We start from the raw sequence: 27,474 nt of genomic DNA on the forward strand, positions 1-27,474 counted from the left end.
CGGCCGCCAGCACTGTTTACATACACATTGTACCCCTGAGAGCAAATCTGTGTGTGCTAAAATCATCACACAGCCTTGAAGCTGCACTCATATAGGCGGGCTAATACAAACACTGGATTTGTTGGTGCTAGAACAGCATGGACTGAATACAGATTCTCTAGCCTTGAGTGCTATTCATAGAGGGTTATTTAATGTCCCCTTTTTTATGATTGCACATGTATAAAGTTGAAAAGGGTGGATTTTCATTTAAAGATTTACTACCATTTTAAACATTGCTTGCCACCGCCGTTGCTTATTTTTTCATTTGTTTACTTTTTAATATACACTGATCAGCCATAACATTAAAACCACCTCCTTGTTTCTGCACACATTGTCTATTTTATCAGCTCCACTTACCATATAGAAGCACTTTAGTTCTACAATTACTGACTGTAGTCCATTTGTTTCTCTGTGTGCTTTGTTAGCCCCTTTTCATGCTGTTCTTCAATGGTCAGGACTCTCCCAGGACCACTACAGAGTAGGTATTATTTGGGTGGTGGATAATTCTCAGCACTGCAGTGACACTGACATGGTGATGGTGTGTTAGTGTGTGTTGTGCTGGTATGAGTGGATCAGACACAGCAATGCTGCTGCAGTTTTTAAACACCTCACTGTCACTGCTGGACTGAGAATAGTCCACCAACCTAAAACATCCAGCCAACAGCGCCCGGTGGGCAGCATCCTGTGACCACTGATGAAGATGACCAACTCAAACAGCAGCAATAGATGAGCAATCGTCTCCGAATTTACATCTACAAGGTGGACCAACTAGGTGTTAGTGTGTCTAATAGAGTGGACAGTGAGTGGTCACGGTATTTTAAAACTCCAGCAGCGCTGCTGTGTCTGATTGCCTCATACCAGCACAACACACACTAACACACCACCACCATGTCAGTGTCACTGCAGTACTGAGAATGATCCACCACCTAAATAATACCTGCTCTGTGGGGGTCCTGACCATTGAAGAACAGCATGAAAGGGGGCTAACAAAGCATGCAGAGAAACAGATGGACTACAGTCAGTAATTGTAGAACTACAAAGTGATAGAATGGACAGTGAGTGTAGAAACAAGGAGGCTGATTAGTGTATAGTGCTGTGGAAAGTTATTTGTCCCTCACCCAGTTTCTATTTTTGATCATTTGTGACATTTAAATGTAAAATGTCAGATTTTAAGGTAAAGACAACATTAGTAAATACAATGCACCATTTAAATGATCATTTCATGTGAATAAGTGATTGCCCCCTAAACCTAATTGTTGAATCAAACGTTTGTGATAACTTGGATGAGTATTTTACACCACTGATTTAAAATTTTCTCCTACAGCCCAAAGACATGCAATCTTGTGTAACCAGTAATTCATGCCAGATATAATGGTACCCATGTCCTTCCAACGTCTACATAATATGATCCCAAAAGTCATGGGGGTCATTGGGCTGGGTTTTTAGCAAATTTGAGACAAGCCTTTGTTTACTTTTTGGCCAGCAGAGTTTTGGACCTTTTAACTCTCTTATGGATGCTCTATGCCTTTCATATTAATAAGTTCTGTACATAGAAGGGATTGTCACTTTCCTCAGTTAAGGTCTCTTTTTTTCTGACCTGAGTCTGGGTCATTCATGGTGAAATTTTTGTTAGGCTGGCCTTTCATGGGAAAGTTCACCACTGCGCCAAGTTTTCTTTATTTGTGGATAATTGCTCTTATTGGGATTTGCTGGAGTCCCAGAGCCTTAGCAATGACTTTGTAACCCTTTCCAGACAAATTTCAATCTGTATTTGAATCTTTTTAGAATGTGACAATGTGCTTGGTTAAGACCTGCTTCACACTGCCAGACAGGTTCTATTTAAGTGATGTTTAAATTCAACAGGTCTATTAGTGAACATGCATGGGTGTCACGAGTGACACTGAACCTTAATTTTTCCACAGAGGGTCAGTTTGGGCTAAACAGCAAGTTTCCTTTAATGAATAAAACTATCATTAAAAAACATTGTGTTTACTTGGATTAAAAGTGCGACTTGAAAAATAGACGTAATTGTTTATGGGGCAAATACTTTTTTTTACAGCATTGTATTTTTAACGACGAGAGAAAAGGGCAGAAGTCACACCTTTTGTAAAACTATGATCCCAATTTTTTTAAATAATTGTTTTTCTGATAAGGTCTGTGTAGGAGCTTGGACTAAAAGGAGCTCACAGTTTTAGTCTACAGATTAAATGCAGCAGTGATAAAAATGGCTGCATTGCAGGTTTTTACCTGAGGGTGGTGCTGGTGCATAAGTAATGGTCTTTATCTGGGTCGACGTGCTTTTAACAGCTCAGTAGAAACAGAAGAACCTTCTTTTAGCACTTTAAAGGGTGGCATCTTTATTTGTGTCTAAACCATCTTTGTCTTGACCAAAGCAGCTACACTGATTGCTTATTCTGAACTGAAACTAGTGGGTTTGTACTGGAAGCAGTGTGGTTTGTAGTTGCTTTATTAGCTGTTAATCCTTTTCTCCTGTGCACAAAGCAAAAGTACATAAAGACATGGTCTGATGTTTTAGGCTGCATTCATAAGTGTTTGCGCTTCCTTCACAGTGAGACGCCGAGCATGTATTCTCATTTACAAGAGCTTTTAAGCCTTTCACATAATGTGCAGCAAAACTGCTGCTTGTGCCACTTAATGCCAAGCTTGAAAATAATACACGGCATTGATGGTACTGACAGTTTATAATTGCAGTTTTAAATATAATGTTTTTAGTTTGAAACAGCTATGCTCTGGTGGTGTTTATCATTTGGAGACAATAGAAGATGGAAAAAATGAAATGAATTAATGAAACTTTATTGCTTGAATTTAACTGTACGTTAAATTGTATTAAAGGGTTATGAAGCTACAACAAGCTATTTAGCAGTGTAGCAAGCCTCAGCAGGCTTTTTAGGGCTCCCTTTTCATTTATGGATGGAATAGTTGGGGTGCAAAAAACTAGTATTGAGTGGTAAAGAGAGATTGTGGTACAGGCTTTGTCACTGCCATGTTTATGATTGAAGGTGCCAGCTATGTACCAGCTGTTAATAAGTCATGACCAATCCATTTTTAGGAAATCGACGAAGCTTGCAAGCGGATCAAACGAGAAATCGAGGACCTGGGCCCTGAGGTGGGCGATATCAAAATCATCCCATTGTACTCTACACTTCCACCACAGCAGCAGCAGCGAATCTTCGAGCCTCCTCCACCTCGTAAGCCCAGCGGAGCCATCGGCAGAAAGGTACGTGTCGCATCTTATTTGTCAAATGCACAGCTAAACCAGACGTGCCCGAGGTCTCCACCAGCCATAGCAGTGATTGGTTATTTAAGCTCTGTAAATAGGTGTTTCAACTCAGCTGCTTGGCTCAGGAGATACATGTGAGTAAGATGGTTGAAAAGAACAAGTGTTGTTAGTGTAGCAGTATGCAGTGTGAGGAGAGACTGAGGTACGGTATTAATTAACTTGTTACAAATGTATTTAAGAAGAAAAGAACTAAATGTTTTACAAGTATGGGTGCTCAGGTGGCGTGGTGGTCAAACATGCTAGTACATCACTGCTCGGGTGTTCAAATTCGTGAGTTCGAATCTTAGCAGAGCTACTGACCTGGTCGGCCATCTACATCCAGTTGGCCGCGTTTGAGGGAGGTAAGGTCAGACAGGATCCCTTCCTGATGTGTTTGTTATTAAGTGAAAGCAGAGTTTTTTCCCTTTACACTAGGACATGATGCAAAAAATCCCTATTTTTTTATAAAAGTGGTTGCTTATTGTTAAAGTACTGGAGTACCGTATTTTCCGCACTATATGGCGCACCGGGTTATAAGGCGCAGTCTCAATTACGGGATCTATTTCTGTACTTAACCCATACATAAGGCGCACCGCATTATAAGGCGCTAAAACATACGGTCTACAAAAAAAGGATACCTACCGGAGGCGTGGCGGAGGTAAGCGTACGTACTGTACGTATTACGTAATGCTCTCTGATTGGTTTATCGCTGCCAGCGTACGTAGTGTACGTATTACATCCCTGTGTCAGCGGGAAATGGTCCGATAGTCCAGCCATTCTCAACCGGGGTGCCGTCTGGCTTCATCAGGGCTGCCGTCAAAAACATTCTGATGTTATTTAAATAAATAAACGCGGGTTGCGTCTGCTGCGTACAGCGATGAGTCGTTTGCGAAAGATCCAAACTGAATAACAGGAACCGAGTCGTACGCGTTGGCTCGCAAAGGGGAGGGGGGGGGGTGTCGGAAGCGCCCGCCATACGCAACCGCTTGTTGGTTTCACCAAGGGGAGGGGTGTGTGGCGCGAGGAGGGATGCAGAGGGTAAGTGCTTCTTAATAAATTTCAGACTGGGGTGACTCAAGATTTTGAACACTAGTAAAGGGTGCCGTGACTGAAAAAATGTTGAGAAACACTGCGATAGTCAATCAAGCGGAGTGCTTACCAAAGTCGCACAACAACATTTTTACAGATTTTGGAACTCAGTGCACACATAAGGCGCACCTGATTATAAGGCGCACGGCAGATTTTGGAGAAAATTTAAGGCTTTTAGGTGCGCCTTATAGTGCGGAAAATACGGTAATAATAAGAAGGTTGCCAGTTCAAGCCAATCACCACCATCATTTTGCCAACGTTGGGCCCTGAGCAAGGGCCTTAAACCTTAATTACTTGACTCATTAAAACAATGTAAATGCATAAAAAAGTTTACATTAGAATCTCAGTATACAACTTGTTTGTAAGCTGGTGCACACGCAAACGACTGGGTCAGGATGTGTTTTAAATGTGTTCTTACTTAGTACAGACTGTAGATGCCTTTAATTGGAATCGAGCGTCTGCTGTTGTAAATTAATTTATATATTTTTAATGCCATGTTGAGCTTGTTTTATTTACTTTTTGTGTGGAAAGTCTTGTAGACAATGCACTTTTACACTTTGACTGCTTACTGTTTAACTCTCATCTTCTTTATTGGATGGACCTCTAAGCACCTTTTAACCATTGTGTTAAAGCATGAAAGCTCTGGGCTTTTCAACGTCACTTTCAGCCTGATTTCAGACAGATGTGCAAAGCAGCATATTGCAGCCTTAATACATTATTTTTCAAACGCTTAGTTTTGTCATTTACAGACATTTTTTGCTTTTAAAAAGTGGATAAAAAAAATAGATGCATAGTAAAGTATAGAAAGACAAAACAGTTATTTTTAATGCACCTGGTTTACTATAGACTGCTGCACTGAAATGACCTCAGAACTGGAGAGTGAGAGTTCAGTACATTCAAGCTACAAAGCAGGAAAATAGGGGCGCCTCCACTAAACCTGATTTATCGTAGCCGAATTTTGCAGAAGTGGAGGAGTTTACACTAGTCTGATTTGCCTGTACGCCGGGATTCTGGCTGCTTTAAGGGTTCAAACATCAGTTGTCGGCTCAAAGGAGTGAAAACCTGACCTGAAACCACGACATGGATAAACTGGATCTTGTAATAATGTAGAGGTTCTCCTTGAATCTAAAATTAGATTTATGCTTATCCTTGAGGTGTGCGTTTTGTTGTTTTTGCCTATTAAAATCTGAATTCTGACCTTTAGGCGAACCCATCAAGTTAGCTATGTATTAAGAAGTGTACTTGATCTTCCTTTCAACCTTCAATAGCTGTAACACTACCTTTGCCTTTCATTCTACCATCTAAGAGCTTTCTTTTTCATGTGTATGAAAAGGAATCAGGCAGCTGCCTTGGCCTTCCTCTCCTTTCCTCCTCATTGCTTTGTCATCAATTTATCTTCCCCACCACTTCCATGTTTGCAGAGGTAGAGGAATTTACTCTAGTCTGATTGCCTGTAAGCCAGGATTCAGGCTGCTTTAAGAGTTCAAACATCAGTCAGCGTTTGCCTAGGCGGTTCAAAAGACTGTTGACATGAAACTGCGACATGGATACACTGGAGCTTGTATTAATGCATTAATGCGCTCCTGGAATTTAAAGCCTTACCATCTTAACTGAAATGCTGGAAAGAAAAGAAATGGTCTTCATTAATAAAGCGTTAGGTAGAACAAGGATGATGATATTTTTCAAATTGGCTCAGTTACAAACCCTACTTTACTCATTCCACAAAACACAGACCAGGTTGACAGTTGTTCCACCCACACCTTGGAGATTTCAAGGTGTATGACCAGCCTTGTGGCATTCAGGTATTATTTTTTTGCATCCTGCCTTGTCTTTCCCTGGGTGACTGCAGTTGCATGGAGATTAGCTCAAATTACCTTGTTAAAATGTCATCTTGTCAGACCTTGTGGCATACATTACCCACAATGCAAATGAGCCCTGTTTGGTTGGAGTTGAGACCAAGTGTGGGTATTGTCTATAGATTGTCAGTCAGACCTGTAAGTGTGCCTAGTGGCTAGTGCTACGCTGCCAGCAACAGATTTTATGGGAGCAGTGTGAGCGGTAATGTGCATCTCTCAGTGGATGTCTGGAGTGGTGTCAGACGAGCTTTAGATCTGATGTAGGGGGCTGGGGAAATGTCACCAATAATAAAAAAAAGCACAGTGGGGGGAATTAAAAGGCAAAAAACAAGAGTGCCTCTGGGACATGCCTTTATTTTTTATCGCTGTTCATTTTACTCATCAAAGTTGTGCCCAATGTGAACTTATTTGTCAGCTTAAACTTACAGTGAATGGTAATGGGTGCAAATAAGACACACATTAAAAACAATTAATTGTGACCAACAATAATAAATTAAAATAAAAGCTGGTTGCTTTTTAATGTGTTTTTTTAGTGGTTCTTAACACATCCTAGGGTGGCTCGGTGGGTAGCATTGTCACCTCATAGCAAGAAGGTCCTGGGTTCGATTCCTAGGTGGAGCAGTCCGGGTCCTTTCTGTGTGGCGTTTGCATGTTCTTCCCATGTCTGCGTGGGTTTCCTCTGAGAGCTCCGGATTCCTCCCACAGTCCGTAGACGTGCAGGTGAGGTGAATTGGAGATACAAAATTGTCCATGACTGTGTTTGAAATTAAAGACTTGAACTGATGAATCTTGTGTAACCAGTAATTACCTGTCCTGTCATGGATATAACCAAAGTGTGTAAAACAGGACATTAAAATCTTAATAAATAGATAAATAAATAACACATCTTAACAAAATTATAAATTTTGTATTTTTTTTTTAATTTCTAAAATGTTAGCCCGTTATTGTTAACCCATACAAGTGGCACATCAAGATGACTGCCTTTAACTCGAATGCATTCCCATACCATGTTAAACATTGGCTTTTACCCTTTTTTGGCCTTACAGTGACTGATATTTACCAGTCTTTTCATGATAATATGTACAGTAGATGGTGAGAGACCTTATTAATTTGCAATCTTCCACAGAGAAATGTTCTTTTTGAGCTGACTGACCTATTTCTCACGAGCCACGACTCATTTGCTGGCAAAGACTGAGTCTTTGGTGAATTTAGCTTCTATATGCAATCATGATACCCTCACTTATTACCTGCTTATTGTGGGATGTTCTAAAACTGTATAACTTAAGTGTAGTATAAACTTTGCACTCTTGTTGCCTTGTCCCAATATTTTCCCTTGTTCCAGGTAGTAATTGTATTTTGTGAATATAAACAAATTAAAAATTCATCAGTGGAAAACACAATCTTTTTTGTTCTTTTGTCAGTTGAATTAAGGTTCAAACTAAAGAACAGATCACCACCTTCTTTTTATCACATTTGACTAAATGTCCCAGTTTTTCCTAAAAAAGGATTTTTATTAGTTACATACTTACATACATCTCTCTTATGAGATTAGCTGGCTTTACATTTTGCTTGCACCTCATTAAAAGTCTAGCATATGGGGATTCCTCTCGGATTTGCCCTGCATAGGAAATCTGAAGTGAAATGATTACATTAATTGGACAGGAAAGCTTCAGCTGGTGCCGCCGTCCAGTAGCTATAGCCTGAAATCACATGACATATTTTGTAGTTGATAAACCATATTACACAGGGCTCTAGAGTGCGACCAATTTGGACCTAATTTGTTAATGGTGCGACTGAAAAAAATCTGAGGTCGCACCGGTGCAACCAGCCGTTCGAGGGGGAAAAAAAGTCTCTGTGACTGAACGTCTCCGGTGCAACAACAGACACACATTAGACCCATATCTAATCATATCTATATGTCTAAACCAATCAGAGATAGTGAAGGGCGGGACCAGCATCATCAACGGTGGGCGTTACACAGCGAAAGTTAAGAGTAGTAATATCATGGCGGAGTGTGTAGGATATGTGAGCATCTGTGCTGCTGTTACAGATGTTGGTTTTTATGTAAAAACATCAAACAAATATCGGTGATAAGAAGACGTGACGTGTTTGTCTCAGTTGTTGTTTTCTTTAGTTCATTGACGTGAGAAGAGTTTTGCGCTTCGCTTTCACCGCGACTCTCAATGTAAATAACCGATTTGATCAGCGCTCGACTCGGTAGATAAAACATCATTAGTTCCATGATACAAACAAACATCTGTGTGAAATAACCATCAAATCCAGTCTAACAGCTCCACATGTATCTGTGTTTAGCTGGATTTACTTCACGTTAAGCATTGTTCGTTCTGTCCGGGTTACTTTTACCATGTCATCACACAGTTCATCTTTTTTTTAAGGCACTTTAAAAATATCAGTGGCAAACTGACTCAAAATATTATAATGTCATGTAGCCTATGTCAATAATATGCGTCTCGTTACTGCATTAACCATATGTAATATTCTTATCATTAAATGAGATGTGCAGTTTGAAGCCCTCAAAAAACTTGTACTTTTAATTTACATTTTCTTTTTATTTCATTTATCTTAAATTTCAGCTCAGTGAAGCACTTTAAGCACCAACACTTTTTCAGTAAGTTACCTTTCTTGTAGAATTGTGCTTCAAATAAAGAACTTAACCAGAGTGTTAGTTAATCATTTACAAGTCAATATTCCCTATAAGGACAGTGATTAAAAAAAAAAAAAAAAAAAAATTAAGCTGTAAAACTGAGGTGTTGAATATGATGCGGTCGAAAAATTTGGGTGCACCTAACTTTTGTGCTGGTGCACCTAAGAAAAAAAGTTAGGCGTACCAGTGCAAAAAGTTAGTCTAGAGCCCTGTTACAGATCCAATTTCTTTTTGAGATGGTCTTTGGTGATACATGTGCTATATGCCTGCTGATCAGGGTCACTGACTAGCACATGCCTTCCCTCTTCATGCCAGCCAGCAGCATGTTCCTAGAAAGGGCACAGAGACAGGCTGTGCTTCCTGTATTCCTCAACCAAACAGTAATCATCGCTGTTGCAGCATCAGCGGAGTAAATTCTGTTGTTTTGCCTCCCAGAAACAGCCAATTTTGTCACTAGCCCAACCTAGCCACTTACTGTTGTTCTTATTTTACTGCAGCACTCATATTGCAACAATATAGCAGTATTATTTGTGACAGTTCTTCTTTAAACTGAAGCAAAGTGAAGATTTCTACATGTAGGGTAAAAATGGAACCAAGTTATTAGTGCTATGATGAAGGGTAGGCCAGGACACATAATTTTCTAAATTCTTCACTTCAGTTGTTATGATTAAACTCAGCCAAGTACGATATCGCCCATCTTGGCCTTATGTGCTCAGCTGACCACATTTGTTCCGGACCCTTTGCTTTCGGATCATTGAATCCATAAAGATGCAATTTCTCTCCACCCTGTGGGTCAATGATTGTGGATCAAGGTTTGTATTAAATCAATTGCTTTTGGTATGCAATTTGAGCTGATGCACTCACCTTTAGATCATTTCCGTTTCTACTTCCCTGGAATATTTGTAAAAGCAGATCGTTGACTAGTTGAATTTTTAAAAACTGAAATCCTTTGCAATGTTACCAGGACCTTTTTCCTCCATGTCCAAACCACTAAAATGCTCTGAAGTATTGTTGGCTGCAGTAGCTTTTCCCTTTATGTAGTGGATCAAGTTGATGAGATGACCAGCATATCCTCAGTCTAAGTATGTCTATTGCACCCTTTTGTGTGTGGAGAATTTATGGCTAGAAATTTTTTATTGGTTTACATAGAAGTTTGTATGTCTCCCCATTCCATCACATTTACAATACCTATGCTTTGTTTGTCTATATGCACAGTGCTAATACAACTATTTTAGACTGAGACTAGCCTTTTTGATCATTTACATTATCAGCATTTATCAGATGCTTTTATCCAAAGTGACACAGTATACAGTCTAAGCAATTAAGGGTTAAGGGCCTTGCTCAAGGGCCCAACAGTGGCAACCTGGCAGTGGTAGGGTTTGAACCAGTAGTCCAGTACCCTAACCCCTCGGCTACAACTGCCCCATGATCAATATTAGCAGTGTGGCTGATCTCAGTGATACTAGTAGTCATAAAAGTTAATATAGTGCAACATCAGTTTGTTGTATAGTCATATGTTAACCAGGTTGCCATAGTGGGTTTTCAAACTTGACTTAGTGCATTTATTTAGTATGACCCTGATTAGCTCATGTATTAATTATGATCTTGTTATTGTAAATGAAGTCCAATCTGCAGAGAATTCAGAATTTGATGCAACAGCAGCTCTTCGGTTTTAGCATAGGGATGGCGAACTAGCCGCAGTAGCAGTCTCAGCTTTCAGACACCCTGACTTAAACAACTCGTTATTTTTATCTGGGATGGGACCAGTACTGAGAGCACACTGACAAGTGCACCTTCCAGTTGCTAGGGTGTTTTAGCCACACTGCCATTCTGGGCATCACTGTATTTTGGCAGTACAGGGCTAGTGTACTTAACCGATGTGCCACAGATGCATCTAGCTATAATTCTCTTATCATTTTTACAAGACATTGTTAGGGATGGGTAGCATTCCTGTTTCGTATTGGATATTTTTAGAGTAAAAGACTGCAGTTTATTTGCACCACATTCAGACCCTGATAGGTTGTCACAGGCTCTCAGTGGTTGTGGGCTGATTGGCTCTGCTTTTTATTAAGGTGGAACTGTGAACTACTAGTTGTTTTTTTGTTTTTTTTAAATTAATGAACAAAAGTATAAATCTACTTTACGAAGCACTTATCTAACAGTCACCACTAGGCCAAGTTTCCATCAAGAAGCTACTGCTCTCCATAGCCTGCATTCTCTTTCTTTGGATCCTGTGTCCTCCCCGTACAAATTGCATAAATCCTGATATAGAGACCCATAGGGTGATGTGACTCATTTGATTTCTCTGCTCCGATTCATGCGTCATTTCTCTCGGACAGACCTGCTTCAGGGGATAATAGTAATAGAAAAGGATCTGAGACCGGGAGATTCTTAACTCTAGACAGACTCTAGTCCCCCCAGACATTTTTACTGGCCCTCCTGTTTGCTTTCCTCTCTCGCGCCTATGTATTTGTGTGCTCTATTAAGTTTGAGAGAAAATAAATGGTGCGGTTGCCTCTGATGCTTTGATCCGCTGGCTGCAAATCCGACAACTAATCCCACAGCTCTTCACTCGGCGTCTTAAGCACCGTTTTGCTGTTTGCAGGCTATGATTACTATTTTTTTTTCATTATTGATTTTTTAAATTGGTGTATTTAAGATTTGAATAAAGTCTTTTTGCCTTGAGAGTCTAGCATTATTTAATTAGCTGTATATGTGGAGGTTAGGAGCTCTCCCTGTGCTAGTCATTGATTTTAATTTGGTTTTATGCAACATCATGATTCACATGCTGTAAGGACCTCACTGTGCATGAATCATCCAGCACTGTTACTTTGTTTGTCCAAATGTGCCAGCTTTCTCTAAAGCAATTTATAGCATAAATCCCTTCTCTCACCGCCCTCTTCTCATCACTTTTATTTTTTTTCTTGAACAGACGCGTTGTTCTTTTGGATTATCAAAGGCGTCAACAGTGTGCTGCTTGGCGTGTTACCATACTACACATGAGGCCACCTATGCTCTAAAACTAAGAGCGTGAGTAAATAAAACAGTGAAGTGACATGAATAATTAAAAACTCAGAGGTAGGTGGCCTCAGTAAAAAAATAAATAAATAAAAAATAAGCATCACACTGTTCCCCTGCATGTCTTACAGAAAGTGGAGCAATAATGTGTGAATAGGCTGCTCAGAGGAAAGTGCTCTGCCTCAGACTGCAACAACTGGTTGGGCTGTTGCCCTGTTGGATTTAGTTAGTGGTCTTTGCCATTAAAGTTGAACTTGGTGCTCTTTAAAGAACTGTTTCTTAAGTTTAAAGAAAATATAAAAGCAATTAAACATCTGCCACCCTAATACAAGCCAGTTAAACTTCACTGCTTTTCAACTGAAACTTCAAACAGGTTTTTTTTTTTGTCTTTAGCAATTTCAAAACGGTTCTCAGATTTTCTACTAATAAAAGACTGAATACACAAATATAAGACAGACCCTAGTAAAATACACCGATCAGCCATAACATTAAAACCACCTCCTTGTTTCTACACTCACTGTCCATTTTATCAGCTCCACTTACCATATAGAAGCACTTTGTAGTTCTACAATTACTGACTGTAGTCTGTCTGTCTCTCGCATGCTTTTTTAGCCCCCTTTCATGCTGTTCTTCAATAGTCAGGACCACCACATGACCACTACAGGGTAGGTATTATTTGGGTAGTGGGTCATTCTCAGCACTACAGTGACACTGACATGGTGGTGGTGTGTTAGTGTGTGTTGTGCTGGTATGAGTGGAACAGACACAGCAGTGCTGATGGAGTTTTTAAAAACCTCACTGTCACTGCTGGACTGAGAATAGTCCACCAACCAAAAATATATCCAGCCAACAGCGCCTCGTGGGCAGCGTCCTGTGACCACTGATGAAGGTCTAGAAGATGACCAACTCAAACAGCAGCAATAGATGAGCGATCGTATCTGACTTTACATCTACAAGGTGAACCAACTAGGTAGGTGTGTCTAATAGAGTGGACAGTGAGTGGACACGGTATTTAAAAACTCCAGCAGTGCTGCTGTGTCTGATCCTGTGTCTGAGGGGCAGTGATAGCGCAGTGGTTACGGTACTGGACTAGTAATCTAAAGGTTGCCGGTTCAAGCCCCACCACCGCCAAGTTGCCACTGTGTTGGGCCCCTGAACAAGGCCCTCAACCCTCAATTGCTCAAAAAAAAATTGTGTTCAGTCATAACTGTATGTCGCTTTGGATAAAAGCGTCTGCTAAATGCCGTAAATGTAAATGATCCACTCATACCAGCACAACACACACTAACACACCACCTCCATGTCATTGTCACTGCCGTGCTGAGAATGATCCACCACCTAAATAATACCTGCTCTGTGGGGGTCCTGACCATTGAAGAACAGGGTGAAAGCAGGCTAAAAAGGTATGTAGAGTAAAATGAACAGTGAGTGTAGATACAGGGAGGCAACGCTGGGACATATAGGAATTGTTTGCTTCAAAGTTCAGTAAAATAGCAAAAATATAGCATAAGCTGTGAGTCCTGTGTGTTTTGCACCATAAAAATCACATTGTAGTAGTAATTAGAGAACTTGACACTGTTTTTGTTTCCTGTCCACATCCTTTAACTTATTTCAGGATCTCATAGATTTTCTCTGCGATTAGAGATTGCTTGGAAATTCCAGCAGGTGTACTTACTAAAATGGAATGAGCTCGGCTTTAGGGTATAGGTTGGTATTTTAGAGAACGTGGTATTAATAGTTCATAAATGTAAGATAGTTCAGACTGATCAATCCTACTCTGCCATTGGAAAAAGTCATTACTTCTCCTGATCATTTTTTTATCAATAGTAAGTGAAGTGTGTAAGGTTGACATTTAATGCTTCGGCAGTAAACTGTTAAATCCCATTAAGCTTTTAGAAAATGTTTTGTTTACCAGGCGACCGTTCTCACAAGTTCTGCTTCTACAGGTTGTGGTGTCTACAAACATTGCTGAGACGTCGCTGACCATCGACGGCGTGGTGTTTGTCATCGATCCTGGCTTTGCAAAGCAAAAGGTTAGTCGTTGTCATGCTCTGTCGTCCTTGTTTAATGTCACTTCTTTTATATTTTTCTGTCGCTTTTGAAATCCCCAGATAAATGAAGTGGCGGTGACCTGAAATGAAGCTAGTTAGGTGGTTGGCCTCTGGCTTACTGCAATTGTCATTTAAAAGATTGCTGTGGGACTCTGTTTTACAGGTGTATAACCCTCGAATTAGGGTGGAGTCGCTGCTAGTCACTGCCATCAGTAAAGCATCAGCTCAGCAGAGGGCGGGAAGAGCCGGGCGTACTCGGCCTGGAAAATGTTTCCGCCTATACACAGAGAAGGCATACAAGACTGAGATGCAGGTGAGTAAAGTCAGTGAAACTTGGCGATTAGATAAGTGCTAATACAAAATACATCAACAGTAGCATGTTAAGTACCAAAAACATATCTCGTCATGTTTGTGTTTAACATATTATTAAACAGCAGCGAGGGCGCTCATGTGGCGTACTGGTAAAACATGCTAGCGAACTCGTCGGTTCGGATTTCACCCCTGCTACCAGCAGCCTGGGTGCCTACATGAACAATGATTGGCTCGTTTACAGGGAGGGTGTCTGAGGGGATTCCTAATAACTGATGCAATTACGACCACTGCTGGTTAATTAATGGTTCCTGCACAGAGACAAGGTGATCCACATATGAACTCGCCTCGTGCAGGTGAAAAGATGCAGTCGGGTACTGCGCACCTGTCGGAGGGGCTGTGTCTTAGTCACAGCTCTCCACAAGCAGGGTGATCATCAACATCAGTGGAGAGGAAGCGTAATGAATTGCGGTAATTGGATAGAAATTGATTAGTAGGAAAATAAATAATAATAAACAGCATCAATACTTTTTGGGCTGCTTTCATTTGGCTGTATATGCATTAGGGATTGCCACTGCGGATCTGCTCCGCATACCAGACCAGTTCAAATGCCAGATGCCCTTCCTTATACTATTTTAATGCTATTTTTACTCCCATACACTAACAATCATGTCTGTGTAAACACCCCGACTGGCCACTTATTACCACTTATATTTGAACCCCAGATTTCAAATATGAAGTACCTCAGTACTTTACCGCTGCATCACCCAAGTGCCTCATAAATAATAACAATACTGTAGATCCCAATTGAATACTTTCTCTTCTAGTAATCTGTGATTGAAAACATGATAGAAATTAGTGCACTAGCTTTTGTATGATTTCCAACATTGACATTAATTTGAAGTCTAGCTGTTGGAACATGCAGTGAGGACAGCCATTAAGCCATTAGTACTACTTTGCTCTCTGAATAGGTCTTTAGTCTTGCCAGATGGCTCCATTTCTTTTTCTTTCTTTTTTTTTAATTGATAACTAGACATACTGAAAATAAGACATCCTGACAAATGGGCAAGTGAACAGTCTTCCTGTTAAACAGGGTAATTCTTCCCTGTCGCATGGGGCGACAAAGTGAATTTTAAAACATGTTAAATAGCTCCTCAAATGCACCACTCTCGGCTCTCTTGACACACGAGAATGTGTTAGTGCCTGATGGGAAACCCAGACTAATTTATTCTCCTTATACTCTCTCATTTGCTTTTTCTCTTGCTTCCTGTTCTAGGATAACACGTATCCAGAAATTCTGAGGTCCAACCTGGGATCTGTAGTGTTACAGCTGAAGAAACTTGGAATTGATGACCTGGTGCATTTCGACTTCATGGACCCACCAGGTATGTCCGAGACACGTCTGGCGTCTGTGTATTCTGATTAACGGTTAGACAGGAACTTGTCTTATAAAAGGTGTAGAAGGTGCTTTAGGTATCATGTCTTCATATATAACGTCGAATGGTAGCATACATGCTGCAGTTTGCCTTTTGCATAAGTTAAGCTGGCTGGATCACATTACATTTACATTTATTTAAAGCGACTTACCATACATTGCCTAAGCAATTGAGGGTTAAGGAACTTGCTCAAGGGCCCAAAAATAGCATCCTGGCAGTGCTGGGGCTTGAACCAGCAACCCTTCGATTACTAGTCCAGCACCTTAACCGCTAGGCTACAACTGCCACTATTGTTCTTGCTGAAACTGAAAGGCTGTATTTTAAACCATAGACTATTAAACAGAGTAATTTAAGTAGTATATGTATTATTTATTAAAATAATGAACTTTAGATGGGAATGATGCATCAACTCAATTCAGCCATCATGTCACTTGGTGACTTAAATGTGAATTAGCTAAGGAGATTTCAGCAAATTTAAAGTGTTATAAAACTGTCTGGTTATTGGTTTTAGTTCTACTCACTAATTTACTAAATTCTTGATTTATTGGATCTAATGGATCTAATGGAATTTAAAAACCCATCACTGTGCTGCTGAAGCAGCAATATCTACAAATGCTCTAAACCCTATGCTCAAACCTTAAATTATGCTTAAATCTTAGTTGAAAATAGCATTTAATAAATTTTTATATACTGTTGCTATTGAAAATATTTTCTCTGCTCATTTTTATTGATATTATGTTAAATGAAGATAATAATAGGGCAGTTGTAGTCTAGAGGTTAAGGTACAGGACTAGTAATCGAAAGGTCACTGGTTCAAGCCCAAGCACTGCAAGGTTGCCACTGTTGGGCCCTTGAGCAAGGCCCTTAACCATCAATTGCTTAAACTGTATACTGTCACAGTACTGTAAGTCGCTTTGGATAAAGGCGTCTGCTAAATGCTGAAAGTGTAAAATGTACATGTAAAATAATTGATAATAGTCTCAGTAAATAGAAATATTATTTATCAATACACACAAGCAATTTCGACATTTTAATTTAATTGTTAATTTTGAGTTTAAATTAAAAAATAGTTAGTTTTCCTCATGTCAATGTGCATCATTAATCATCCTTTAACTTCAGTATTTTTTTTGCCTTAAAAAACTCGAATTTTTGTAAATGCTAACAAAGCTTCTTATGGAATCTTCACCCATTATTTTCTTACAAAAGTGTCCAGCTCATTGAGGTTTGATGGCTTTTATGCTGAAAGTACTTTCTTTAAATCCCACCAACAATTTTCAATGGGTTTTACATTTGGACTGCGAAGTCCACTTCAGGATATTCTAGGACTGATTCTTTAAGCAGCTTTGGTCAACTCAACATGCTTGGGATCATTGTTCTGCAATAATTATGGTTTACTAAAGCGTGGTGTAATTATGTTGTAACCCAACTTTAGGTCCCACAGACTACTATTAGGTTTTATGATCAGCAATAATATCAGAATCAGAATCGGGCTTTATTGGCCAAGTATGCTTACACATACAAGGAATTTGTTTTTGGTTACACAGATGCTTGCAGTGCACGAAAAATACAATACAGACAATCTTATTCACACAGCTCACTCTCTCTCTAACACACACACATTCATACCTGTAAACATAGAAAACATTGTAAACATTTAGCATGTAAATATGTAGCAGTTCATTAAGCATGATGTTAATAAAATATTCTGGTACTCTAAATACTACATCAATCATTTTCTTTATTTGCTGTATCATTTAACTAAAGTTTATTTAAAGCAAAAACTAGCTATTCAAACAGTTGAGGCTGTATTTATACACACACACACACACACACACACAATCAAGTTATTTTTCTAACCATCTATTGTGCCCAGTACACATGCCTATGGTGTACATATTTGCTGCTTCAGAAACAGATGTTTCAAGTGATAGAAGAAGCTAATATGATTTATCCTAGTGAAACTTGAAAAACCGTTTACTCTTGCTTCGAAGTTTTTCTCTTGCTTTTCGATTTGGTCTTTGGTTTAACATATCAGCACCTCTGGTGCTATAGCAGTCAGTAGTTTATTTCTGATGAGTGTGCACGGTGTATGATTACATTTTCCACCTGGCTTCACTGCACAACTTTCACTTCCAATTTTCCCTCAAAGTAGAACTTGAGCTAGCATATCTAATGCTACATGCTTTTACCAAACCAGGGGGAAAATCATTGGTGCACATGGTCAATACAAAGTTTAAACTACTAATGTCTGTTGCTTATTAAACAATTTCTTTTACTTACTGTGAAACATTGCATTTTCTGTGCTCAGCAGACCATTTTCACTTAACCTGAAACTAGTGGTTAGACTGCCGTTCCATGTCTAAAGGTTAAAAAAGTAATTTAAATGTTGCTTATGGGTGTATTCATTCCAGTGGGTTTTTAAACTGATGTATAACAAGCAGTGAACGTGTAAATAGAAGATATCTAGTATAGTGGTAAATTCATTACAACATTTAATACTCTTCTTTTTTTGTCAGCCAAAGTAACCTGAAAGTAGCAACCACACTTGCCTCATATATATATTTTTTTAAACGACCCACATTTTATCAATCATTTTTACCCTGACTCGGGCAACAGAAACAATGCATTAAAATGAAACACAAAACAAAGTACACTTAATTCTAAAATTGTGGCAATCTGTCTGGTTTACAAGATGTTTACATACGCCACCTTGTGGAGGGTTTATGTTACGAGTTCATTTTGTGTTTATGCTTGTTAAAATTCATCATTTATTTCATTCTTATAATTTTTCTCTGCAACCCATTTTTTGGGCTTGCGGCCCACCCAAGGGTTGTAACCCAGGGTTTGAAAAACCATTTTCTAAGTCATCATTGGTGGTGATAAATGCAGCACATATCTTGTTTCAGAGTTGGGACAGTCTTGAATGTGGTTATATAAGTATCCAATCTACAGCAATGGGTCCTCAGTCTAAACAGTGAGATTGTTGTATGACCAATACAACTTGACAGCTGCATAACTACATAACAATCTACTTAAATTGTGTGTATGGCTTGGCTGCTGGTTCATTATTTAATTTTCTTGCCTTGCAAACCTGTGCCTGCCGGTTTTCCTACCAGCCTAAATATACCAAAATATACCGAAAACCTTTTTATTTTATAACCTTTTATATTTTAGTAAAGTAAACCAATTTCATGTGTTTAAAACGTTAGTCAGTATTAATATAAATGTAAGTATTATTCTAATGGTTGCACTTCACTGTGGTAAATAGACCAATTTTAAACTCCCTCTCCACTTGTAGCAACAGCTGACTTAGACATAGCAATGCTGCTTTTGCTGTATTAGTTCTCCCACACCTGGCTGAGAGTTGATTCGGCCTTGGTTCATCCTAGCTGGTACCATTCATTAGCATGCAACTGTGCTTTATACACTGGGCTTTTTGGTGAATCCAGCCAGCTCGCTTTAGTTAGTGTTTATTAACTATTTAATGAAGAACATAGTTAAAGTTGTGCTAGGGGGCTGGGTGTTGGGGTAACATCTTATTTTGATTTCCTGTATCAAATGAGACAATGGCTCTAGTATTTAGTAACCATTTTGTAACAGAATGCCTTCAGTTTCTTAGATGACGAACTGAATAACATGATCAGTACTGCTTCACTACTGTGTTCTTACATTATACATTGATCCTCACCAGCTCCTGAGACTCTGATGCGTGCTCTGGAGCTGCTGAATTACCTGGCAGCACTGAATGACGATGGAGATCTGACTGAGTTAGGCTCCATGATGGCAGAGTTTCCCCTGGACCCTCAGCTGGCTAAGATGGTTATTGCCAGTTGTGAATTTAACTGCTCCAATGAGATCCTCTCAATCACTGCTATGTTATCAGGTAATACACACTCAACACAACTTCCTGGATCTAATGTGTGGAGTTGTGTCTGTAGATTTGTATGAAACCAACACAGGTTTTGTCACTTAGCCATTGTGTTTATTTATTTATTTTGATTAAGCACATAGTTTTTTAATCTACACATCTCTGCTAGCTTCTAAACTGAAAGTTTATTTTTTTCTTACTGAAGTCACAGTCTTGCTACAGACTTGTTGTTCTTCTTTCTTTCTTTCGTGTTCTTTTAATTTTCTGTCTATCTATCTCATTAACACAACTGCTTAAAAATTATTTTTAATGGTTTATTTTTTTAATGGTTTATCCAAACCAAATTGTAAGGCTCTCTATTTTGCATTTAGTCAAAACCTGCTGGCAGGGCTCATTATTAATGTAAAAGTTTTTACTTGCATTTGTGCATGGACAAGGAAACCATATGTGTGAACGTTTAACATATTACACCTAATGATCAGCACCTTCTCTCTCTTCTGCCCATTTTGAAAAGACTACTTTTGTTACTAGAGTTTGTAATAAGTGATTTACTTCAGTTGTGAGCATGTGCAGAAAGTGCAGGTTTAAAGATGTTTAGAGAAAGCATACATGTGAAATCTTTGATACTGGGAAACACATCCTTATTTGAGATTTCTAGTTTTTTGGATGAGTAGTTGCATCCATGCTTGTTCAAATCCCCTGGTTTAGAAGAACTACAGTTCTTAATTAGCTGCGTATGCTCTAATCAATCACCTAAGTGAATATAAATATAGAATGAGAAATTGGGTGATGGACAAATACTTTTTTTACAGCACCACACATACATATACACACACACTATATGGACAAAAGTATTGGGACACCTACATATTACACCTCAAGGAGATTTTAACTCTGTAGACATTAATATGGAGTTTGTCCCCCTTTGCAGCTACAACAGCTTCCACTCTTCTGGAAAGGCTTCTACAAAATGTAAATGTGTCTGAGGTTGAGGTGTGGGCTCTGTGTGGGCCAGTCACCCAACCATGCCTTAATGGACCTTGTTTTGTGCACTGAGGCACAATCATGCTGGAACAGAAAAGGGCCTTTAAACTGTTCCCACAAAGTATTAAATACATAAAATTGCCATCCGGAAAAACAACCCCATGGCATTACATGACTTACACCAAACTTTACAAGTGGTACGATGCAGTCAGGCAGGTAACGTTCTTCTGGCATTCGCCAAACCCAGTCTGATCCTTCAGACTGCACTCAGTTCTGTCATGCCACAGAACTACTGCTCCAGAGTCTGTGCTTTACACCAGAACATTCAATGCTTGGCATTGTGCTTGGTGATGTAAGGCTTGCATGCAGCTGCTTGGCCATGGAGCACAGTTTTTGTGCTGATGTTAATGCCTGATTAGCTTTGGAACCTTGTAGTTATTAAGTCAGCAGAGCATTGCTGACTTTATGCACTATGTGCCTCAGCACTCGGCGACCACTGTAACTTTACATGGTCTGCCACATCATGGCTGAGTTGCTGTGGTTCCTAAATGTTTCCTCTCACAATCGATAATGGAAAATCTGGAAGTGAAATTTCACAAACTGACTTGTTACAGTGGTGGCATCCTATTAGTACAACCAATTATTTCACAAATATAGCTAGGTGCTTGATTTTATACAACTGAATGAAATATCTAATCTGAAGAGGTGTCCCAATACGTTTGTCCATATAGTATGTATTTGTCCAGGAGTATGCATTTCATATCACTGCTCACGTGTGCTACTAGCTGTTTTACAAAGTGGTCAAGTCCAGAGTTCAAGTGCAGTTTTTTTCCACTACCATGCATTTGGTCATTAAACTGACATTCGCAGGCTAATTTCATAGAAGTGCTTTCAAACCATTAGTGAGTGGCAGTTAATATCTGTCAAGTACGTAAAAACCTGTGTAATTAATTTATGTCTTCTTTGTGCTGCGGCCATAAGTGAATGGTAATTGAGTGAGATCATTTAGGGTGTTTTGAGTGGAGGGGTGGGGAGAGTAGGGGAAACCTAAGGTGAGAGATGATCTGTTGCTAGGTTAACATACCAAACCACCAGTTTTGCCTTCTTTTAAATTTTATCTAATGCAATCCAGAGTCTGATCCAAATATGATCCAGAGAACGTTTCATGTGCCCCCTCTCCCTATTCCTCTGTATAGCATAGCCAGTGCCTTGCTCTAGCCTCTCAACTAGGCCTTTTGTCCTGTTTGGCTGAACGCTTGACTCATGCCTATGGGCGGCTGTGTTGGGGCCCATACCAACCTTGTTTAGTCCCACAGTGCTTTGTGCGCCCCACTGAGGCCAAGAAGGCAGCTGACGAGGCCAAGATGAGGTTTGCCCACATTGATGGAGACCACCTGACCCTGCTCAACGTCTACCACGCGTTTAAACAGAGTGAGTACTACACAAAAAACTATAGATTGAGATTTTTCTTATTAAATTTGTGATATACTGACCTTCTTAAACCTATTGAAATGTCGCCTAATTTAGTTGATAGCATTTGGATCATCACTATAGAAAATTGTTAGAAGTTTCAACAGGATGCATTGTCTCTTTTTACCTGTTACATTGTGCAGTATTTGAGCTGCTGTTGACATTATGGGGTTTGTAATGCAATTTTTAAAACATCTTTGTTTGAAAGTATTGTTCTGCTATATCTTAGAAATCTGTTTATCAGTATTAAAAAATCTTTCTAATCATTAGTTGCAGATAACTGTTTGCTGATAAATGGAAAAAAATAAATTGAAGGTCCAATGTTTTATGCCATTGAAAAAATCAATATAGCCTGACATAGCAAGCATGTACGTAAAGTTGTCGAATTACATTTACCACTGTGAGTTTAAGTGGAATCAAGACATCTGAGCTAGTTTGTCATTTAAAAATGTTTCACTTGACACACAGGTCCCTCTAAACTGTTGTGTTCAGTTTTTTCCACACCCACTACTAACAGCAAGAGTATTAACAAAAAGTCCAATAAAAGACAGTTTATTCTTCCTTTCTGGCAGGAAACCATTTTGGTAAAACCCTTTTCTGTTCTATTATGACTATGCCAGTATGCACTAATCGAATTTTATAAAGAAATGTTTTGATCAGGCTAATATACAGGAACTCCAGTGGCCTGCACGTAGCTCTTCTTTTAACTTCATTAAACGTAGCAGCAACAATGATCTTGTCAAACATTAGTGTCTAACCTCACAATTCTCTTGACAAATATAGACACATTCTCCCACAGACACACACCAAAACCATTATAAAGGAAAGTCTTTCTAAACGAGTGGAGGTTGTTTTGCCTGTATAGAAAATGCCAACTCCATGGTCATGTTTTAACATACTGTAGAATGTGCATCAGGGGTTCGGGCAGGTGTCTACATACTTTTGACCATAGTTTTTTTGTGTGTGGACCATCAGATTTTGCTAGGGAGTTTAGCGTTTCTTTCTTTTCATTGTTTTGATGTTTGGTGTTTATATTTATTAGATTTGACCTGAATCATTTGTATCCTTTAGTTATAATAAGCTATTAACTTGTACACAGGAAAAAGTCAGTGTGGTTTCAGAAATGACAAAATATTTATTTTTGTTTCAGATCATGAGTCAGTGCAGTGGTGCTATGATAATTTTGTAAACTACCGCTCACTGATGTCAGCCGATAACGTGCGGCAGCAGCTGTCACGCATCATGGACCGGTTCAACCTGCCTCGGCGCAGCACAGAGTTCACAAGCCGGGATTACTACATAAATATCCGCCGTGCACTCGTCACTGGCTTCTTCATGCAGGTGTGTATGTGCATGCTTAGCCAGGTGTGCAACATGTCTTAAAGTACCTGGGCCTGACAATGCATGACCTGCCTGTACAGTTTGTTTGGGTCAATAGACTATTACATAGTAGACATCATTTAAATAGCAATAATAAATTGCACTTTGGTGCATGATGACTTATCTATCCAAAATACAATTAATGGTGTTTTTTATAATGTAACCATAGAAGCAAATAATCAGCAATCAATGTACTTTAGGCCTGCTCAAGGAAAATAAATGACTTTTTTAATAGGATTGTCTTCAGTAGGGTTTCCTGAAACTGGTGACCTGACCTAAATTGCTCTGTTAATATTCCAGTATTTGTCAACATTAACCTTTACCAGCTAGACAAACTTCATTCGCCTTCATACAAATGATTGAGACTGATCAGCCAGTTTAATCTGGCTGTTTGTATGCCACATGTTTAATTGTCCTGTGTGTGTGCTTGCCTTGTGCGTGCTGTGTTATTAATTTGCTGCTTCTGTGTTATCAGGTGGCCCACCTGGAGCGTACAGGGCATTATTTGACAGTGAAGGACAACCAGGTGGTCCAGCTGCACCCGTCTACTGTGCTGGACCACAAGCCTGAATGGGTGCTGTACAACGAGTTTGTGCTGACCACCAAGAACTATATCCGCACCTGTACCGACATTAAACCTGAGTGGTAAGCTAAATATCTCTGCTTTTATGAAAAAAGATTTGTACATTTGCAGTGTCTTGTTTTTTTTTTGTATTTGTAAGCTCATACTAGGGCAAAAAAAGTGAGACAAGTTAAAAAGTAATGAAAGAGCCTTTCCGGCTGCCCTGTTAGGTCTCGCCACAGCAGATCATTTGACTGTGTGTTTGATTTGGCAGTTTTTGCGCCAGATACTCTTCCTTCCCGGATACTCATCTTTTAATTATACCCAGAGCTGTGTGTGTATGTGTGTAGAGAGTGAAGTGTATGTGTGTAGAGAGTGAAGTGACATACTTGACATAAGTGCAGTGTGTCCTGTTTTAGCTTAAGACTGTGGGTTTAGTTTCTTTTAAATCCAAGGACCTATTTCTGACACTTAAATTTCACTGAATATTACCATTGTAGGGGCACGGTGGCTCAGTGGGTAGCACTGTTACCTCACAGCAAGAACGTCCTAGGTTCGATTCCCAGGTGGAGCGGTCTGGGTCCTCTCTGTGTGGTTTGCATGGGTGTCCTCCGGGAGCTCCGGTTTCCGCCCACAGTCCCAAGACATGCAAGTGAGGTGAATTGGAGATACAAAATTGTCCATGACTGTGTTTGACAGACTTGAACTGATAAATCAGTAAATTATCTGTTCTGTCATTAATGTAAACAAAGTGTGTAATATATCCTAACAAATAAAAGTACCATTATAGAAACCTGCATAGTGCACTTTGTGCCCAGTAATACTAGTATACTCTGTGCACCCACTGCAACTTTGTGTGCCAACAAGCTCAAAATATATGCCTCAGTTTTCTGTATGTAATACAGGTTATAGGCAAATAAAGTAAATTTGCAAAATTAATCCAGGTGTTCCAAAAAGGAGGTGGCTCGGTGGGTAGCACTGTCGTCTCACAGCAAGAAGGTCCTGGGTTTGATCCCCAGGTGGGGCGGTCCGGGTCCTTTCTGTGTGGAGTTTCCTCCGGGAGCTCCGGTTTTCTCCCACAGTCTGTAGACATGCAAATGAGGTAAAATTGGAGATACAAAATTGTCCATGACTGTTTGACAGACTTGAACTGAAAAATCTTGTAGGCTGATTTCAACTCAACATACATGCATCTACTTGTAATACAGGTTACAGGCAAATAAAATAGATTTGCAAAATTGAACCTGATGTTCTGATAATCACTTTGTGCATTAGTTAAAAGGAGAATGTTGTGAAATGGAAAATATTTGAGAAATGACATCTTAAACACCGCTCATACCAATTTTATTTCTTGCAGGCTGGTGAAAATTGCGGCGCAGTACTACGAGCTGAGCAACTTTCCTCAGTGTGAAGCAAAGAGGCAGCTGGAGCGCATTGTTGCTAAACTTCAAACCAAGGAATACACTCAATACTAAACAATTTGGGTGGTGAAAGGACTATAAAAAATTTTACCTTCAGCTCTCAATAAGGTTTCTTCTCTAAACCCCTAATATGTTGTACATTGTCATCTTCTCAACATCGGATTGTCATTTCTAGCTTTTCTTGTTTGTATGTTTCAGTTTAATGTTAAAATTATTTTTATAATATGCTCCTATCTCCTTTCCGGTGACCTGTGATGGTGTTTTACACAATGTTCACTATAGGCACAAAGAATCGGTTTGATCGGGAGCGAGCGCCCAACAGCGACAGTCGTCGACCGTCTTTTTTTTGCATGATCATTCACATGGATGTTGACATTCCTTAGAGACATGACGACCTTTTACTGAAAATGTAACTGAGTAGACAAGTCTTGGTTTATTCTGTTAAAAAATGTCAAATGAATTCAATAAAAACTATTGAGATCAGTTTTGGATCACCGGAGGATCAGGGTATGCTTTATTGCTTTTTTTTTTTTCTGGAAAGATGTATAACTTGTCAATCAGCATTTAGTTTAGTCAGACTTGAAAGAAGAATATTAATTAGTTCACCATTTAGGCAGCGTAGTGCTGACATTGTGCTGATAAACACATAACTATTTGTGCTTTCTTTAATTAAGATGGTGGCTAAGTGGGTAGCACTGTCGCTTCACAGCAAGAAGGTCCTGGGTTCGCTCCCCAGGTGGAACAGTCCGGTTCCTTTCTGTGTGGTGTTTGCATGTTCTTCCTGGGTCTGTGTGGGTTTCCTCCGGGTGCTCCGGTTTCCTCCCATAGTCTAAAACATGCAAAGTGAGGTGAACTGGAGATACTAAATTGTCCATGACTGTGTTTAATTAACCTTGTGAACCAATGAATCTTGTGTAATGAGTAATTACCTGTCCTGTCATGAATGTAACCAAAAGTGTAAAACATGACGTAAAAATCCTAATAAACAAACAAAAAACTTTAATTAGGAGAAAAGGGGTGGGGCAAAACAGAAAGCTGAACTAATTCTGCTCAGTGTGTCTATTCTCACAATCTAGATGTTTCTAATTTCCAGATTGTAACTTATGCTGCAGCCCCTGCCCTGCCCGAAGAGAGCCGCAGACTACCACATGCCCCCTCTGACACGCATGCGGTCACTGTCTGCTTTTTTTCACAGACTCTTAAAGCCCTTTTGTGAGTTTGCAACCCTCATGCAGGTGCCTCGACAAGCCAACAGAGGTTACATAAGCAGCAGCAGTGAGGAATTCTGCCGACCATCCTACCTCAGACGCTGCCCACTTAGTTCAGCATTCTAATTGAAGATTTTAAACAAATTTGGTTGCCAAAAGTAGATTACAGGGACTAACTGAAACTGCTAATCAAAAAAGATTTTCTGACATTGGTTATTAGATGAAGAACAGTTTCCTTTCTTTAATTAGTGCTTGATGCAAACTATCAAGGTTATTTTTTGTGTGGATCGGTGTGTAAGGTTTGTTTAACATGCCGTCACATTTCATACTGATGCAAAAGGTTTACTGGTTGAATTGAACTGCGGAGTGCTATCTGTGACTAGATTGTCATGCTCATGTGTGCTAGTAATCAGTAGCTTTGCTCTAAATTCAATTTAAGCATCATCTGCTAAAAAGTAATTTGACATTTTTAAGTAACAATGACGTTTGTATGATGTTTAAAATCATCCCTACCTACCTGGGTGTGCACAGCATGTCATGTGTGTGCTGGACAACTCCATGGTCTTGTGCACCCCTACTTGAGCCTGACTTCAGGTGTTTGACCTGGTTTATGGTACAATTCTTTATCTCCTAAGACACACCAGTATGTGAACTGCTTTAAATTGCTTCTTTGTTTGTCGGTTACTTGGCTTGCAAATAAACGATAACCAGTCCAGCTTGTTTGTCCCGATCAGGATCATATGGGTCCAGAGCGTACCCAGTTTAGTATACTATATACTACTTTTAGATGTGGTTTAGTTGGATAAAATAACATTTTGTATTATCGATTAATTTCAGA

General features: G+C 39.5%; 1 protein-coding gene across 2 annotated transcripts in view; it reads left to right on the plus strand.

Moving 5' to 3' along the window:
• Positions 1-25,922, plus strand: part of dhx15 (DEAH (Asp-Glu-Ala-His) box helicase 15) — a 39,702-nt gene extending 13,780 nt beyond the window's left edge. For both annotated transcript variants that reach the window (XM_062994137.1, XM_062994136.1), the window contains exons 6-14: positions 3,110-3,277; positions 13,894-13,980; positions 14,162-14,311; positions 15,584-15,692; positions 19,435-19,626; positions 21,904-22,026; positions 23,216-23,406; positions 23,921-24,090; positions 25,365-25,922. In XM_062994137.1, coding sequence (XP_062850207.1) covers positions 3,110-3,277; positions 13,894-13,980; positions 14,162-14,311; positions 15,584-15,692; positions 19,435-19,626; positions 21,904-22,026; positions 23,216-23,406; positions 23,921-24,090; positions 25,365-25,482 — 1,308 coding nt within the window. In that variant the 3' untranslated portion in view covers positions 25,483-25,922. The remainder of the gene's footprint in view (positions 1-3,109; positions 3,278-13,893; positions 13,981-14,161; positions 14,312-15,583; positions 15,693-19,434; positions 19,627-21,903; positions 22,027-23,215; positions 23,407-23,920; positions 24,091-25,364) is intronic.
• The last annotated feature ends 1,552 nt before the right edge of the window (positions 25,923-27,474 follow it).

Source organism: Trichomycterus rosablanca, chromosome 4 (assembly GCF_030014385.1).
Source record: "Trichomycterus rosablanca isolate fTriRos1 chromosome 4, fTriRos1.hap1, whole genome shotgun sequence".
NCBI classification, from domain to species: domain Eukaryota; kingdom Metazoa; phylum Chordata; class Actinopteri; order Siluriformes; family Trichomycteridae; genus Trichomycterus; species Trichomycterus rosablanca.